We start from the raw sequence: 16,302 nt of genomic DNA on the forward strand, positions 1-16,302 counted from the left end.
CTGCAAGAAGCCGGCCAGAGAGTGCTTTGTGACAGCAGTGCAGGGTGCAGGTCCTACAGAGAGACTCCCAAAAGCCCATGAATGTGCCCATGAAAGAACAAGCACTTGGCACCTACCAGCCAAGGGCACCTGTCACATAGGATTTTGCCATGTTTCCCCTAAAGCCTCTCCCCCAGTCCTGACACAGGGGAACCACAGTAGAAAAGGGAGATTAGAAAAACAGACCATGTGAGAGGCGCCTAGGTGGCTCAGTCAGTTGAGTTCACCTCTTCATTTTGGCTTAGGTCATGATCTTAGGATCCTGAGATCAAGCCCTGTGTCAGGCTCTGCACTCAGCTACTGGTCTGCTAGAGATACCCTCCTTCTCCTTCTGCTCCTCCCCCTGCACACATTCTCTCTCAAATAAACAAGTAGATGAAGAAGAAGAAGAAGAAGAAGAAGAAGAAGAAGAAGAAGAAGAGGAAGGAAGGAAGGAAATGAAGGAAGGAAGGAAAAAGGAAAGGAAAGAAAAGAAAAAAGAAAAGAAAAGAAACCATGTTCTACCCTCTCCACTACAGGATCTTGGGCCAGGGGATAGGCCTATGGGGGAGGGGGACGAGTGTTAAATTGGTTGCAAGATTAATTAAACTGGATGAAGTTTTGATTTGGACAGGACTAGACTTTTTAGTGCCTAAAAATTGCTCTTAATTACAGAAATGAGACTATTCTCGTGGCCAGTGGGGATGGGCAAGCCAAGGACTCTGCTCTAGAGGTCATCAAAGGTGGAGAAGGGAAATTCACCGTAATATGGCTGAGGGCAGTGAGGAATGAAAAATGTAGCTCTTTCCTGACAGTCCCCTTTCAATTCAGTCCATTCAATAAGTCAGATGCACAGGTAAGCAATTTAAAAATATGCTTTCAACTAGGCACTGGGGCAACAAAGGTAAAGCAGGGTGTTGTGCTATAAGTGGGAGGACTGCTCTGGATTGGAGGCTCAGGGATGGCCACTCCAGGAGGTGAATGATATTTGAGTTGAGAGGTGAAGTGATGAAGAGCTCATTCTGGAAAACATCTTGGAGATAAGTGTTGCAGGGAGAGGGAAGTGGGCATTAACTTGGCTTGTTCGAGGAGCAGCGAGGAGGCTGCAGGTGGTGAGTGCCAGAGCAAGAGGGGAGATAGATCAGAGAGGGGGCCCAGTCACGCTAGGGCTTTGTTGGTCAGGGTCGGGTATTAACTATGCCCACCCTTTGGTGGTGTGGGAAGTTATCCACTGGTGCCCTCCTGCCTGCTGTCACTCTTCCTTTCTAGGAAACAGTAGGCTGCAGAAATGCACTGGGGACAGCAGGGTTGCCAGGCCTTCAGGCTTTAGGGCAAGGGGCCATGGTGTGAATGATGAGCTCATTGTTGGAGGTACTGGGATGGGTGGCAATCAGCACTCTCGCACCCCTGCCCCTCTCGCTGCCAGTACTGGGTGTGAGCACACACAGCAGGTCAGTCAGAGACTCCCGGAGTCCCTCCCACCCCTCCCACCCCTTGGAGAAATTCCCCGAGGGAGTCCAGAGAATGGGCTTCCGAGGGAGCTGGAAGCAGGAGGCCCGGATCTCATCCCCTTTGGGGACACACGCTGTTTCCTGCTGTGGCCTAATTCAAGATCCTCCATGGCTATACCTCTGCTAGAAAGATGCTATCTCTTCCAGGATCCGCCATCACCGCCTCAGGCCCAGCCTGGACCCCTGACGCAACAGGAAAAGGATTAAGATCTAGGAGCGAGGGCGGCGGGCAGCGGCTGCGAGGTGGCCGAGGACGCAGGCGGCTCCACTAGAGGGCGCGAGCCCCCAGGCGACCTTGCAGCGCTCACGCGCCCAGCCCCGGCCGGAGGGAGCCGGGCTCCCCGCGCCTCCCGGCTCTGCCCCGCGACAGCCGACCCCGGCGCGGGCGCCCCCAGTGGCCGGGGCGGGAAGCGGAGGGGCCGGGCGCGGGCGCCTCGAGGCCCGGCTGGGTCAGGCGGATCTCAGCGCCTCTCCTGGCCTCCTTCAGACCTTCGAGGCGCAGCCTGGGTCATCCGACCGCGAGTCCGTTCCAGAGGGCAGGGGCAGGAGATAGATGCGGGACGGGTCCGCAGTTCGAGCTTGAGCAGGACGAGAGAAGGGGACCAGGGGCCCCTGTCCCGGCAGGCGCCGTCTCCCCTGCCAGCCGTCGGGGCGGCCGGGCGCTGCCCCCAGCTCCTCAGGGGTTAACCCCCCTCGCCGCCCGCTCGCTTCCCGGTGCCAAAGTGGGTGTTGCTGGAATTCCTCTCTCCCTCTCCCGTAATGAGGGGGCTGAGCTGTCCCTCCGAGGAGGGGGCACGGTGTAGATAAAAGAGACGAAAAACAGGGGGAGGTTTCCAAAAATAAAAGCGTCCGTCTCCCCTTCGGAAGGCTGCAGAGACGGGGAGAAGGCGCGAAGGTGCTGCGGCGGTGCGCGCCCGCTGGAGAGGAGCCGACCCAGCTCGGGGCGCGCGGCCCTCGCCCCGGGAAGGCTGGCTCGGAGCCCCTAGACCCCGGGGAGCCCGCCGCCGCCGGGGAGCGCAGCGCAGCCGCCGCAAGCCCCCGGGGCAGTTCCCCCCGCTCGCCGCTCCCCAGTGGCCCCCGGCGCCATGGGGCCCCCGGCCACCCACCGCGGCCCCGGGCGCGCCCCGCGGAACCCCTGTGGGGGCCTCCTGGCCCTCACCCTGGCTCTCTTCGTGGGCATGGGCCATGCTCAGAGGGACCCGGTGGGAAGATACGAGCTGGCTGGCAGGGACGCGAATCGGCTGCGCCGCCCCGGGGGCAGTCACCCCGCAGCGCCTGCAGCCAAGGTGTACAGTCTGTTCCGAGAGCAGGACGCGCCAGCGCCGGGCTTGCCGCCCACGGAGCGGGCCCAGCCGGGCTGGGGGAGCCCCCGGAGGCCCGCCGACGCGCTGGCCCGGAGGCCGCCCCGCGCGCAGCAGCCCCGGCGAGCCCAGCCACCTGCGCAGACCCGGAGAAGCAGCCCCGTGGGCCAGCAGCAGTCCGCAGCCCGCGCGCGGGTCGCCCCGGCTCTCCCGCGCCTCGGAACCCTCCAGCGGCCCGGGGCTGCGCCCCCAACCCCGCCGCGAGGGCGGCTGACGGGGTGAGCACTGCAGAGGGAAGCTTGGGGTCGGGGGAGCGAGGGCGGGTTTCCATGTGCTCACTAGTGGAGCGATGCGCAGGCGAGAGGAGAGGGCCCCCGGCTCGTGCCCTTGGCCCCCCCCCCCGACCCCCCGGCCTCAGGACCGAAGGGAAAGCCCCGGGGTCCCCAGGCTCAGGCTCGGAGATCTGACCGATTTCCGAAGAGTTGAGGGCAGAGAGAAACACTGTCGTCACCCTTTCGTGCCGGCTCGCTGAGACCTGACGTTAAATCCTTTCCCAAGGCGCCCGTGCGTTCCCCGGCCTCCGCTAACCGCTAACGGTGCGGGCAGACCCGCAGCGCGGCGGGCGTCCGAGGGGAGCCCCGAGGGGGCAGCGGGGTGGGCGTCCCAGGCGCCTGAGGCCCCAGAGCGGTTGAGCGGGCCCAGAGCGCAGGTAGGCGGAGGACGTCGGGGCTCCCGAGCGGGGAACGGGGCTGGCGGCGAAGCTCCGGCTTGGCTACAAGTGTCTGAGCTGGGACGCAGGTCGGCCTGGGCCCGCGCGTGGCGGGACGTGGGAGGGGGCGTGCGCTCCAGGGCGCTGCGGGCGGGAAGCCTGCCTGCGCTGGGGTACAGCGGGTACGTGGGGCACAGTGGGTACGCTGCACAGTGGGTACGTGGGAGAGGGGGTCTGTGCGTGCCCCTGTGCAGCTAGGTGTCCGCGCGACTCGCTCAACCTGCAGGGCTGTCTCCCCCAACCCTGCGATTTGCTTTTTTTCCCCCTCATCCCGGCATCCCTGCCGCCCTCTGGGGGCGCCCTCGCAGCGTCGGGAGGCTCCCAGGCAACCCCATCCCCAGGGGCACTTTTCCTTGCCCGAGTTTGCCAGGTGTCTCCAGAATGGCGCGCACGGGAGCCCCGGGCAGTGCGGGGCTGGAGGAGGGCAGGATCGGAGAGGCTGGGAAGGGCTCTGGCAGCCCCTTATGGCCTGGGCCCAATTCCCCAGTTGAGTTGAGTCCCAGTGGGCAGCAAGGATACTTGCACCCGCAGATCTACACTGGAGGACCGCACGCCTCGCGGCCTTCCACTCCAGGTTTTCCTCGGCTGTTGAACTCTTTCTGTTTCAGCAGAATTGCCTCCCTTCATTCAGATCTCTGCTCAGACAGGTCGGCTCTGACTACTCCTGCCCCACCCTCTCTCCCTTCACGTGCTTTACCTGTTTCTGCATTTTGGGTCTGGTCTCCCTGCCCACACTAATGTCAATTCTAGGAAATCAGAGGCTTTGTTTTATTACTATGTTACTGGTGCCTAGAACAGTGCCTGCCTACAGTAGATGATCCTTAAGTATCTGTTGAATGAGCAGATGAACTCCCTGCTGCCCCAGGAAGGCCCAGCTTAAAGCAGGCAGAGAGTAGACCCATGCACTGCCAAGTCCCTTACACACAGGATCAGTCAACAAGTGTTAATGGAGCACCAGCCACGTGTCAGCTTTTTTCCTTTCCTGACGTGTGCAAGTGAATACATGCTTCTTAAGAGTAAGTGTGCAGAGCCTGAGACAGGGGATGAAGGCTCGAAAACAAAGGCATTGTTCCTGCTGAGAATGCAACTCACTTAAAATAGAGTTGGAGAGATGAATAGATATGTGCCAGTGAATGTGCTTACTAGTAACGGAAGCTTCACATTAAGCATAACGGAATGGGACAATTATGGCTGAGGAGCTCAGAGGAGCCCGAGTCCCTGGGGCTTGGTGGGCAGTATGCGGAGAAGCAGAGGGGAGGTGGCAGGAGTGGGGCCCAGAGGTGTAGCACTGCCCAAGAATGAGGGCTTTTCACTGTTGGCACTGGCCTGGGGGCAGGATGACACCCTGGTGCAGGGAAGCCATAGGAGTGAGGCTGGAGGCATAGGTTGGGCCAGATCATGGAGGAGCTTATATCATTGGCATTTAGATGGAAGTTGGGGGAAGGTAAAATAGTGGAGGTTGAGAGTGGAAGTTGTGAAATGAGGTGGGGATATACAAAGCAGATTGTCACCAAAATAAAGCTGGTATATGTGCACAGGTGTGTAAGGATATGGGCAGGGGGTTACCCATAGGCACCTGTCATACACAGGTGCACACATGGAATCACATGCTGGGGTTGGCTCCTCCCCCAGATTCTTTTCTGCAGCTTTGATGAGGGGTGGGTTTCTCTGGCCGTGCACCCAACCACTCCAAGTCAGCTGAGTAGCAATCTTGTCCATCTGCTTCCTCTCCGCAGGCCCATTCTGGCTAATGGCTTCTGGCCAGGCTGACCTCTCTGGCAATTGCCTAGTGGGTTCCTCAGGGCCAAAGACCAAGTGCCACCTGCTGGTGAAGCTTGGAACTGCATTACTACTACGGGGGATTCTTCATTCATTCAACAAATACTTGAAAAGCCTCCTGTATGCCAGGCACTTGTGCTGGACCTTGGAGATACCGCAGAGGCCAACACAGCCCGTGTCCTCACACAACTTGCATGTAGTGGGGATTTATTTGCACACAAGATATATTAAGCATGTGCCAGGCACAGTGCTAGTGTGTGGGAACATCGTAACCACACCAGACACAGATCCTGCACTAATGGAATTTATGGTCAATAGGGGACTTTTTAAGCCAGGTTTCACAATATTCAGTGTTTCTTGAAATAGCCTCACAGGCTAATACTTTCATAAAATTTTCCTTGATCTTTTCCCTCTTGTTCTATTATTTTTCTTTAAATTTATACACTGTTAAAATAGCATGATTTTGTATTTTATCTATCAAAGTATTTTATATTATAAGGGTTTGTACAAACATACAAAAAGGTATTGGAAATAATATAACTAACGACCATCCAGATTTTTCAGACCTTAATATTTGGGCATATTTTGCTTTTGATATTTTTAGTTGAAAACTCCCCTAAAAATTTGTCTCTCTCTCCCTAGAATTAACCACTACCCCGGATTTACTCATGATTCCAATGTATGTTTTTGCACTGTTACTACAGATGCATGCCTCCATAAAATACACAATATTGTTTTGCATATTTTAAACTCAGATAAGTGATACCATACTGTATCAGCTTCCAACAGTTTGCTTTCTCCCCTCCTCCTTAGATTTTTGAGTTTAGCTACGTTAATATAATCAGCCCATGTTTATTCATTTTAACTGTGGTATATTATGCCATTGTCTGAATATACCACAATTTGTCCACTTTCCTGTTTTTGAACATTTAGATGACTTACTTTTTTTTTTTTTTTGCTATTGCAAACAGTACTTGGCTCATTTTTCCACAAATAAATTCATTTTTCAAGGACACTTTGTATCACTATCATAGTTGAAAATAGTACCACTTGTCATAAAAAGAAGGTAATTGTCGGAAAATTGAAATGAAAAGAAAATGTTCTCAAATTCTATTCAGACACCACTACCTTAGGAAGCTCAACCCTCTGGTGTGTCATTCCTATTGAAAAGAGAGACTAGCAAGTGTTGGGGGAAGGACCTGGCATGGAGACCCAACCTCAATTTTTTTTTTTTTTAACTGATCTAATCAGGCTAGAAAGGTAACTGAAAAGGGGATAACTTTCTCACCACATGAGTCGCATTGTTGAATGCTATGGTTGTGGAAACCTAAAACTTCCTTTCCTAACCTGGGTGTGGCTCATCCATTATTTGGGAAACAGTGGATTAAGTGAAACAAAGAAGTATTAAATGTATATCACGTGTCAGGCATCGCGTTAGACCCAAAGAAGAATAAAAAAGAATTCTCAATATAGTCAAGATGGGGCCACATAAGACCAATGACCTGAGACAATCAGTACTAAATGATTGCAGTGGATGGGGAATGGGGAAGGCTGAGCATATATCAGGGGAGGTTTACACCAAGGAGGTAACATCTGATCTGGGAGTCTTGGAGTATGCAAAGGATTTCAATTGGCAAAGAGAGGAAAGGCAGAGAGCAGTTTAAGCAAAGCATCAAAATGGGACCCTATGTGGTGCCATTGCAAGACTACAAAGTTTGTAGCGTTGGAGGATCATAGCCTTGGTTGTGGAAGGTCATGGAGACAGGGGACAGGTGATGGGGACAGTTAGACTGCACGGGCAGATGGGAGCCTGGCCAGCTTCATAGAGGCCAACAGAGAGTTGTGGAAGATTTTTAATGAAGGGCCAGTATGATCACATTGGTCTTAGGTTGACCAGCAGCTGTTCCAGGCTGTTAGCCAGATGTGCCGAGGTTTGGACCACGATGCTGGATCCTGAGCTGATGTTTGCTGAGAGATGTCACCTGGAAGGTTGGGCTCCTCTGATCTCATGGTGGTACCTTCCAAGAAGTCAGAACCATTGAGTCATATATGTCTCAGCTAGTCAGACTTAGCTGCTCTCTCTAGTTAGCCAGAGACTGCTGATGGTCATCTCCCACTTCCCTGGGCCTCTGCCCAAGATTCTAATAGGGGCCTAGAACAAACTCTCAGAGTTCTCTCCACCTTGGGTACCTGAATCTCTTGAGTGCCCCCTCCAGCCCTAGCCTGGCTGCTACTTCCTGGCAGCCTTTGACTCTGACCAGGCCTCACTATGTTCCCGAGGGCCCTGAGACTCTACCACCATAGGGCAGTGGGGCAGGGCTCACTGCTGCTTCCTATAGTTAGCTGTCCTGAGGGCATCTGGGGTGACAGCTGGCTCAGGAGGCCTCCTGGGGCTGGGATCCATGCCATGACCTCCCAGCCAAGAGGCCCCTCAGTCTGTTCTATCTGGGCACAAACAGACCCTAGTTCTTAGAAAACTCTCAGGGCATGCATGCAGTCTGATTCCTTTTGAAGACCTCGTAGGCCTCTAACAGGACTTGTCAGTACCCCCAAGGGCTCGTATGCCCACCCCTTCCACTGGCGTGTACCCTCAGAAAGCCTGGGTATGAGGATCAGCCCCCTCCTCAGAAGCCAGTGACTTGGGTCCTGATGAGAGCTAGGAAGCTGCAGAAGGCAGCCGTCCAGAGAAGCTTCGAGGTGGCCAGGATGGCACAGCTTTTGGCTGGGAGGACATTCTGGGAGCTCCCTGGGAGGCAGCTCCCTGCAACTTTGGGCCATGGAACTAAAAATGAGCTTCGGCTTTTCCAAGCTGCAGGAATTTATTTTGAATGTTTTTTCAGGCTCCAGAAACCACACAAGCTTTGGGGTCCACTCAAATGTCAAATGAACTAGTAAACAAGACCAGATGCTCACTCTGCTGTCCACAGAGGTTACAGGAAGGGCCCCCTTCTCTGTCCTGCACCTTGCTCCTCCGGCTCATACTTTGCTGCCCCACTTGCCCTGTTTCAGTGAGTGCTCAAGTAGACAGTCTCTGATGGTAACAATGGGATCCACAAAAAGCCAGGGTCAGGCCCAGGCCCTGGCCCTCAGAAGGCCCTTCTCCAGACTTCTAGAGAAGTTACCCGGGGCCAGAGATTTGGGGCTTTAGATGGTGAGTCGAGACTGGTGAAAGCTGCTGGTGCTACAGGGGCCTCACCACATACTTGAGAGTGAAGTCTGGGCGAGTTGGGTGAGTGCCTCAGCAGTTACTACAGACCAGCATCTCCCGTGGGGGCCCCCAATGCGAACACCAAGGAGTAGCTGGGGAAGGACTAGCCCCCATAAAGTAAGTTCCATTCCCCTGCCCAAACAGAAGGAATGTGTGCACTATGCAGAGGCAGCTTAACTCAAGTCCCCAGTTTCATCTTCTTACCAGCTCATCACCTCAAGCCTCTCTCTCTTTTTTAAAATTTAGAATTATTTAGGATTTTTTTTATTTTTTTATTTATTTATGATAGTCACAGAGAGAGAGAGAGAGAGAGAGAGAGAGGCAGAGACACAGGCAGAAGGAGAAGCAGGTTCCATGCACCGGGAGCCCGACGTGGGATTCGATCCCGGGTCTCCAGGATCGCGCCCTGAGCCAAAGGCAGGCGCCAAACCGCTGCGCCACCCAGGGATCCCTATTTAGGATTTTTAAAACTTAAATTCAATTAGCTAACATATAGTACCTTATTAGTTTCAGTTGTAGAGATCAGTAATTCATCAGTTGCATATCATACCTGGGGCTCATCCCATCACATGCCCTCCTTAATTACTCCATTCCCCCCCGCCCAGCAACCCCCAGTTTGTTTCCCAGAGTTAAGAGTCTCTCATGGTTTTTCTCTCTCTCTGATGACTTCCCCTTCAGTTTTCCCTCCCTTCCCTATGATCCTCTGCGCTGTTTCTTATATTCCACATATGAGTAAAACCATGTGATCATTGTCTTTCTCTGATTGGCTTACTTTGCTCAGCATAATACCCTCTGGTTCCATCCACATCAGTGTAAATGGTAAGTATTCATCCTTTCTGACGGCTGAGGATTATTCCATGGTGTGTGTTTATATCTCACATCTTCTTTATCCATTCATCTGTCAACGGACATCTTGGCTCTTTGCATAGTTTGGTTAAGCCCCTCTTAAATAGAAATTCTCACCCCAGGTCTCTCTGTCTCCACCTGCACCACACACCAGCCTGCCCAAGGGCCAAGGCTCCTCCAGTGTGCATTTGCTGGCAGGTGATGCATATCTTAAGGCTGTTTTATGTGTGTTTTCTAGCTTCCCTTAGAGAGCCAGCTTTTGTTGGGCCAAGGACCATGGTGCTTATTTTTTGGTGAGAGGCAGTGTAGGGTTGGACCATGACTTAGAGGTGGGCAAACTCAGGTTTGAATCTGGCTTTGGCACTTGCTCATTGCTGAGCCTCGGCAAGTCACTGAAACTCTCTGAACTTAACGTTTTTCTCATTTGTATGATCACTGTCATTAATTGTCCCAGGGAGGGCCTTCTTTGTGTTAGGTATTTTCTCTCTCATTCAATCATGAGAATAACCCAATTAGGAATTATTACCTCATCATACTGATGCAGAGAGTGAAGTTTCCCAAGATCACTCAGAGAATGACAGGACTCAAGGTTAGATCTACGGGATCATAATGTGCTTGCCCCTGGGCCACATGGACTCCCTAGAGAAGGAAGACGGTCTGGCCAGTCTGGCAGGGTTCCCCTGGGCCCTGCCTGTAGAGGGTGGGACCCTCAAAGGGGCTCTGGAAATTGTACCACTCTGAGTACCCTTGTGTTGACCCCATTTTGCTGACCCCACAGGAGGAATGTCTGCGGGGGACAGTGCTGCCCAGGATGGACAACAGCAAACAGCACCAACCACTGTATCAAACGTGAGTGCCTCTGCCCACCCACCCTTCTCCCCCTCTCTCCTTTGAGGTTGGCCAGGCCCAGGGACTCAGGGACCTGGAGCAGAGGTGTCTTCCCCAGTCTGCCTCTCCAGAATGGAGGTAACAGGTAGTGGATAGGAGAGGGTTTCAAAAAGGCCTCCAGCTGCAAACAACTCTCAAATAAAAGTTCCCACTCATGTTTTCAAAGCTTCCTGCATTCCCCTCCTGCTGCCCAACCATGTCGGTGCCCCACTTGCCTAGTCCATACGGTCCCTTGGGTGCCCACATACACCTGTAGTCTGCAGAACATGCCTGGCTCCAGAACCTCTGCATTGCACATTGCTAGGGGCACCATTCACGTTGTGTGCTGTGGGATTGCACCTCTGCCTTGGCCGCTGGCCCTGCTGGTCCTGGCCTCTGTCAGGCATCCTGCCAGGATGAGGCTATCAGATGAGGCTCTGATCCCATGTCTGGAGCAGTCTTCCTTTAGACCACTCTGAAGCTGGCAGCCTGGCCCAGGCGAGAGAAAAGAGAGAGTAATCATCTTAGTTATGTGGAAACCAAGGAGCAGGAGACAGGAAGAGCCAGGGCCTCCATGCCCAAGCCTCCTCTCACGGGGCAGATGCAGTGACAACAACAGCCAATGCCTATGCAGCACTCATTTTATGCAAAGTCCACTTTACATGGCCTATGGGGGCAGGGAGTACCACTATCCATTTGGCAAAGAAGGAAACTGAGGCACAGGTAGGTCACATGGCCTGAAAATGGTAGGATTTGAACCCAGGTCATCTGACTCCAGGATCCCTCTTCTTTTTTTAAAAAAAAGATTTTATTTATTTATTCATGAGAGACACAGAGAGAGAGGCAGAGACACAGGCAGAGAGAGAAGCAGGCTCCATGCAGGGAACCCAGTGCTGGACTCGATCCCAGGACCCCAGGATCATGCCCTGGGCCAAAGGCAGGTGCCAAACCGCTGAGCCACTCAGGTGTCCCCAGGGTCCCTCTTCTTAATCACTATACCCTGCTGCCAGATCTCTTACCTTATCTTTCCGGGGCTCACTTTCTACACCTGTGACCTAGGAATGGCTACTCCTACCATTACCACTACTACCATTACTGCTACTACTAGTAGTTGACAGCTGAGCATTTGCTCTGTGCCCACCACTGTGCTAAGCTCTTCATGTACATCACCAAGCCTCTCAGTAATCCTACAGAGTGGGTATTTAGTAATCATTCCCACTTACAGACAAGGAAGCTGCGTCTTGGGTTGATTAGGAAACATGGCCAAGTTAACAGTACTCTAAGCCCTAGGGCTGGATCAGGCATTTTGATTTCTGAATCCCATACTCTTCCCTGTGAGGGTTTGTTCGCTCCCAACCCTGGGTGAGCCGGGGCCTTCTAGAATTTGGAATCCTCACAGGTGAAAAGAGATATTGGCTCTTTCTCCTTCTCACTCCAGGGCTCCCCTCCTGAGCCCTCGTTAGCTCCCTAGACCTTTATGGCTGGCTCAGGAGCCCTGCCTGACCGCCCCTGCTGCTACCTTCTGCCGGGCTATGAAGACTCCTGCCTGGCTGTGAAGACTGGTCTCACCAGAACCCCTTCCTGCCCAACGACAAGCCCCAGGCCCTAGCCAGTGTGAGGGTTTCACAGCTAATGGTCTGGATATATGACGAAACCTGTGGTGCTCCCAGCCCTGATGGATGCCCTCAGCTCTGATTCTGATGCCTCCTGCAATGGGGATGAGATGGGGACAAGATGGGGATGCTTCTTTTTCTGTGGAGATGGAGATGCTGACTCACCAAGCTCTTGGTTCTGCTTCAAACCCCATGACCCTGACCCTCTCCCAGCCTGACGGTGAAACGAAAGCAGAATCTTGGGTCTCCAAGGTAGAGAAACCAAAACCCTAAACCCAGAAACATACAGCAAAGCAGATCTTTCCCCCTGAAAATTCTTTCCTTTTCAGGGAGCCTGGATTAGTTGGGCTCTCAGAGGACAGGCCCTCTGTGGCTGGTGGCAGAGATGAGGGAAAGACACTTGTCCTTCAAAATGATAAAGATAAAGACAGTGTGCCTCGAGTGGCTTGCTTATGGTCACAAACTCACTGGAGGGGGATCAAAGACTCAAAATCAACAGTTCCCCTGGGCAGAGAAGCCAGGCTTGTGGGTAGCCAGGTGGTTTCCTGCTCAGAGAAGCCCTGAAGTTGGGAGCTGGCGCCTGGGGGCTGGTATATTTTTAAAGCCCAGCAGGCAATTCTAGCCAGCACTAAAGAGCAGAGCTACTGAGCAGAGTTTGGTTGGTCATAGGAAGATCTGCCTTGGGGGCCCTATCTCAAATCTGGGTGTTCCCACGACTCCTCTGGGATCTAATTTAAAGCACAGATTTGGATTCAGCAGGTCTGGGGTGGGACAGGAGAGTCTGAGTTTCTAACAGGCCCTCAGAGGCGGCTGCTGCTGCTGGTTCAGGGACCACACTTTGAGTAGCCTTGGGGCACTCTGGAGGCCTGGGGACGGATTGGGGGTTGGAGATGGGGAGGAGGGTTGGTATGTTTCAGTGAACTTGGCAGAGAGGGTGGCTGAGATTTGAATTGAAGCTGGACCACAGTAGGCTTCAGAGGAGGTGGGCTCCTCACCAGCTGCAGGGCTCTGGGCAAGGACCTGGCTCCCGGCCCTCGGGCCCTGGGGCCCTGGAGATTCTTGATTTCCTAACTCATCATTCATGGTTCTCCCCATGTTAGTCTCTGCCAAACTGAGGTTTTGACACTGGAAACTCAAGGTTGGGTGAATCTGCATACTGTCAGAACCAACGTGTGTGTGTGTGTGTGTGTGTGTGTGTACCCTTGTGCCCCAGCCTGGGGATGCTCCAGGGTGTTCTGTGTGTGTGTGTGTACCCCCGTGCCCCAGCCTGGGAATGCTCCAGGGTGCTGCCAAATCCCACTCCAGCCTGGGAGTCCTCAGCCCCCGTATTTCTCTCCCGGTCCTCTCGCCCTGCTGTTCCCCGGGTCATCCCCCCCGACCCTGGCACGCAGGCTGGCAGCTCTCCCGGAGGAATTGCCAGTGGGCATTAGCCTTCCCCACTTGAAGTTGGCTTGGCCACTGAAGGGCTGTGTGCTAATTAGCTGGGCCTGATGCTGTTTGCTTGTTGCTATTTTGCTGCTAAAGAGCCTAACGAGAACCACGTGGGTGGTGGGGTGTTGGCTGTGGAGAATGTGGGGCTCTTGGCTCCACACCCTGTCAGCTGGCTCTCCCCCCACCCCCGCCCCGTGGTTAGTATCTTCCTTCCCCCTCCCCACAGCTGCCCTCCTGGCCAGAGCCAAGAGTGCCAACACTCGGAGAATGTTCAGGACTCTTTCCTAGCACTTTCACACATGTGGGGTGTCTCCTTGGCCAGGAGGAGAGGGGAGTTGACAAGGAGGGGTGTGTGACCTACCCCCATAGCCAAGAATGAAGTCCAGCCCTAGAACCATGGGGAGACTCAGTTGGCCTCGTAGTATCTGCCAGAAATCTGTGGGTCCGACCCACTGCTCATGGGCATGGAGGGATAGCCCTTGCCCCCCTGCCCTTCAGGCCACCCCTCAGCCCCCTCTTGCCACCTCTCACAGAATCCTGGGTTGCTGGGACCTACTAGTCTGTCTGCCCGGCGGGCCCCTTTGTCCCTGTCCAGTCCTTGGACCTCTGGGAGCCACCCCAGTGGTCATTGGTGGAACCCCAACTCCTCACTCCACCCTGGCAAGGTCAGATGTTGGGCTCTCTTCCCTTCCTCTGGTCTTAGCATCTGCCCTCCCTTCTGTGGCCTTGCCAGCTCTGCCACAGGATTTATGTGTTTATATATTTGTGGAGGCAGCTGCTGGGGGCCTGCCTGAGGTCCTTCCTGAGGGGGAGCGCTGGAGAGTGTGGGCTGACTGGATCCTGTTTATAGTTAGGGCTTTTGGAAGACTGTCCAGCTTTCCCAGACTGGCTCGCCCCCATTGTCACCCCAACACACACACACAAGCTTTGGGGACTTCTGAAGGCTCACACTGGGGAAGAAGGTTTGAAGAATTCTTTGAATTCTCCTTTTATTTTAGCACAGAGGCCTAGAGGCTGAGGTTATTCTGGGCAGGGCAGAGGGTGTCCCGTGGCTGTAGAGGAGGGGTTAGGTGGGTTCCCCCACTGTAACCACCACCAAACACATGCTTGAGGTTAATAGTATGTGTTTGGGGGGGATCCCTGGGTGGCTCAGCAGTTTAGTGCCTGCCTTTGGCCCAGGGTGTGATCCTAGAGTCCCGAGATCGAGTCCCACATCGGGCTCCCTGCATCGAGCCTGCTTCTCCCTCTGCCTGTGTCTCTGCCTCTCTCTCTCTCTCTCTGTGTCTCTCATGAATAAATGGATAACATCTTAAAAAAAAAAAGAGCATTTGTTTGGGATTTTGGTAAATCCAAGGAGTTGTGGATCTGAATCCCAGCTCTGTGTATTCAGGCAAGAGACTGGTCCTCTTCTACCATACAGCCTCATCCATAAAATGGGTATAACTATCTCTATAGTGTTGTTTTTGAGGATTAATAATAATAACACTTTAGCTATTACCATGGTCTGGTACTATTCAAGACTTTATATTGTTAATTTTTCATCCTCATGATTCCATAAGCTAGATTTGATCTTTCTCCCCCTTTACAAATGAGGTTAACTCTTTATCCAAGTCATGCATCCAGGAATCGGCAGAGCCTGGATAAGAATCCAGGTAGCCTGGCTCTGGAGTACAGGGCTTGTGCTCCAGATAAATGGGCAAGTCTGAATAGAGAACCTGGCACGTGGTAAATTTAGCCATCATTTTAATCCACACCCTGGAGATTGTGCTGATTTACCTGGGTTTAAAGGCAAACTCCACCACTTAGCCATATGGCCGTGGGCAGGGTGCTTACTATGCTCTCTGTGCCTCAGTTTCCTCCCCTGTGAAATGTGCCTAATGTTAGTCTCTACATCACAGAGTTGTAAGAGACAAATGAGATAACTCCGGTTAAATGTTTAGTTCAGGAGCTGGCCTGTTCTCTGTGCTCCATACATGTTTGGCCTTGATACTGAGGGAAGGGACAGTCGTGGCAAGTGCTCATTGGACACAAGGAAAAGCTCAGTAAGCATGTACTGAATAGTACAGGGCCTATCCGAGGACTGTGCTGAGAAGTCCCCGTCTGCTGCCTCACTTCTCTCAGCTCTTCCAGAAAACTCCAGAGATCCTGGTGTGTGACTTGGCATCTGTTCCTCCCTTCTTGGTCCAGAGCCTCTGTGTGTATGGTGGCTTTTACTCTGGTCCACATCTCAGTGCAATGAGGACCCTATTCCCCCCAACACACCCTTAATGTGGCCTTACTCATCCCATCTCTGTAATGACTTCATCCCACAGGGCAAAACTATGGCCAGGTGGGTAAGAGCCCCAATCTGGAGCCAGACTCCTTGGGTTCAAACCCTTCCTCCATCACTTAGTAGCATGGTGATCTCAGGCAAGCTGCTCAACTGCTCTTAGCCTCAGTTTCTCCATATGCCAAATGGAGATAAGAATAGCAACCCTTGTGGTTATAAGAATAAAGAGAAATGATTACATGTAAAGAAGTTAGCCCAGGGACTCATAATGGTAAATGCTGAGCAAACATTAGAGAGAAGTATCACGGCAGGGGTGGGATTTTCACTGACTGGTTAGGAACTGCCAGGAGCCAGGGTCTGGAGGCTCTGTGTGGCTTGTCCCTGGAAGAACCATCTTATGAGAGTCTTATGAGACTCATCTTATGAGTAGTTGGCAGGGAGTGGAGAAGAGCAAGGTGAGAGGTAGTTAAGGGGAATAATCACATGACCTCAGTGGAGACCCAACTAACATGAAGGGTACAGTCCTAGTAAGAGACCGTCATCTCTCTCCTCACCACGTATGGGTACCTGAGATTCTCCTGGTGAACAGGCTATGTCCCCAGGGCTCTTTATTCAAATAAGTATTTAGGAGATGTTCTTACCCAGGGGATCCTGAAGCCAGGTGCTGTGTCCTGTTGATACCAGGAGAGT

At 53.2% G+C, this 16,302-nt stretch overlaps 1 protein-coding gene across 2 annotated transcripts in view; it reads left to right on the forward strand.

The window, feature by feature from the left end:
* Nucleotides 1-2,459: 2,459 nt before the first annotated feature.
* LTBP2 (latent transforming growth factor beta binding protein 2) overlaps nt 2,460-16,302 on the forward strand; it is a 99,864-nt gene continuing 86,021 nt past the window's right edge. For both annotated transcript variants that reach the window (XM_041758437.1, XM_041758438.1), the window contains exons 1-2: nt 2,460-3,108; nt 10,211-10,281. In XM_041758437.1, coding sequence (XP_041614371.1) covers nt 2,615-3,108; nt 10,211-10,281 — 565 coding nt within the window. In that variant the 5' untranslated portion in view covers nt 2,460-2,614. The remainder of the gene's footprint in view (nt 3,109-10,210; nt 10,282-16,302) is intronic.

The sequence above is a fragment of the Vulpes lagopus genome, chromosome 6 (assembly GCF_018345385.1).
Source record: "Vulpes lagopus strain Blue_001 chromosome 6, ASM1834538v1, whole genome shotgun sequence".
NCBI lineage: Eukaryota > Metazoa > Chordata > Mammalia > Carnivora > Canidae > Vulpes > Vulpes lagopus.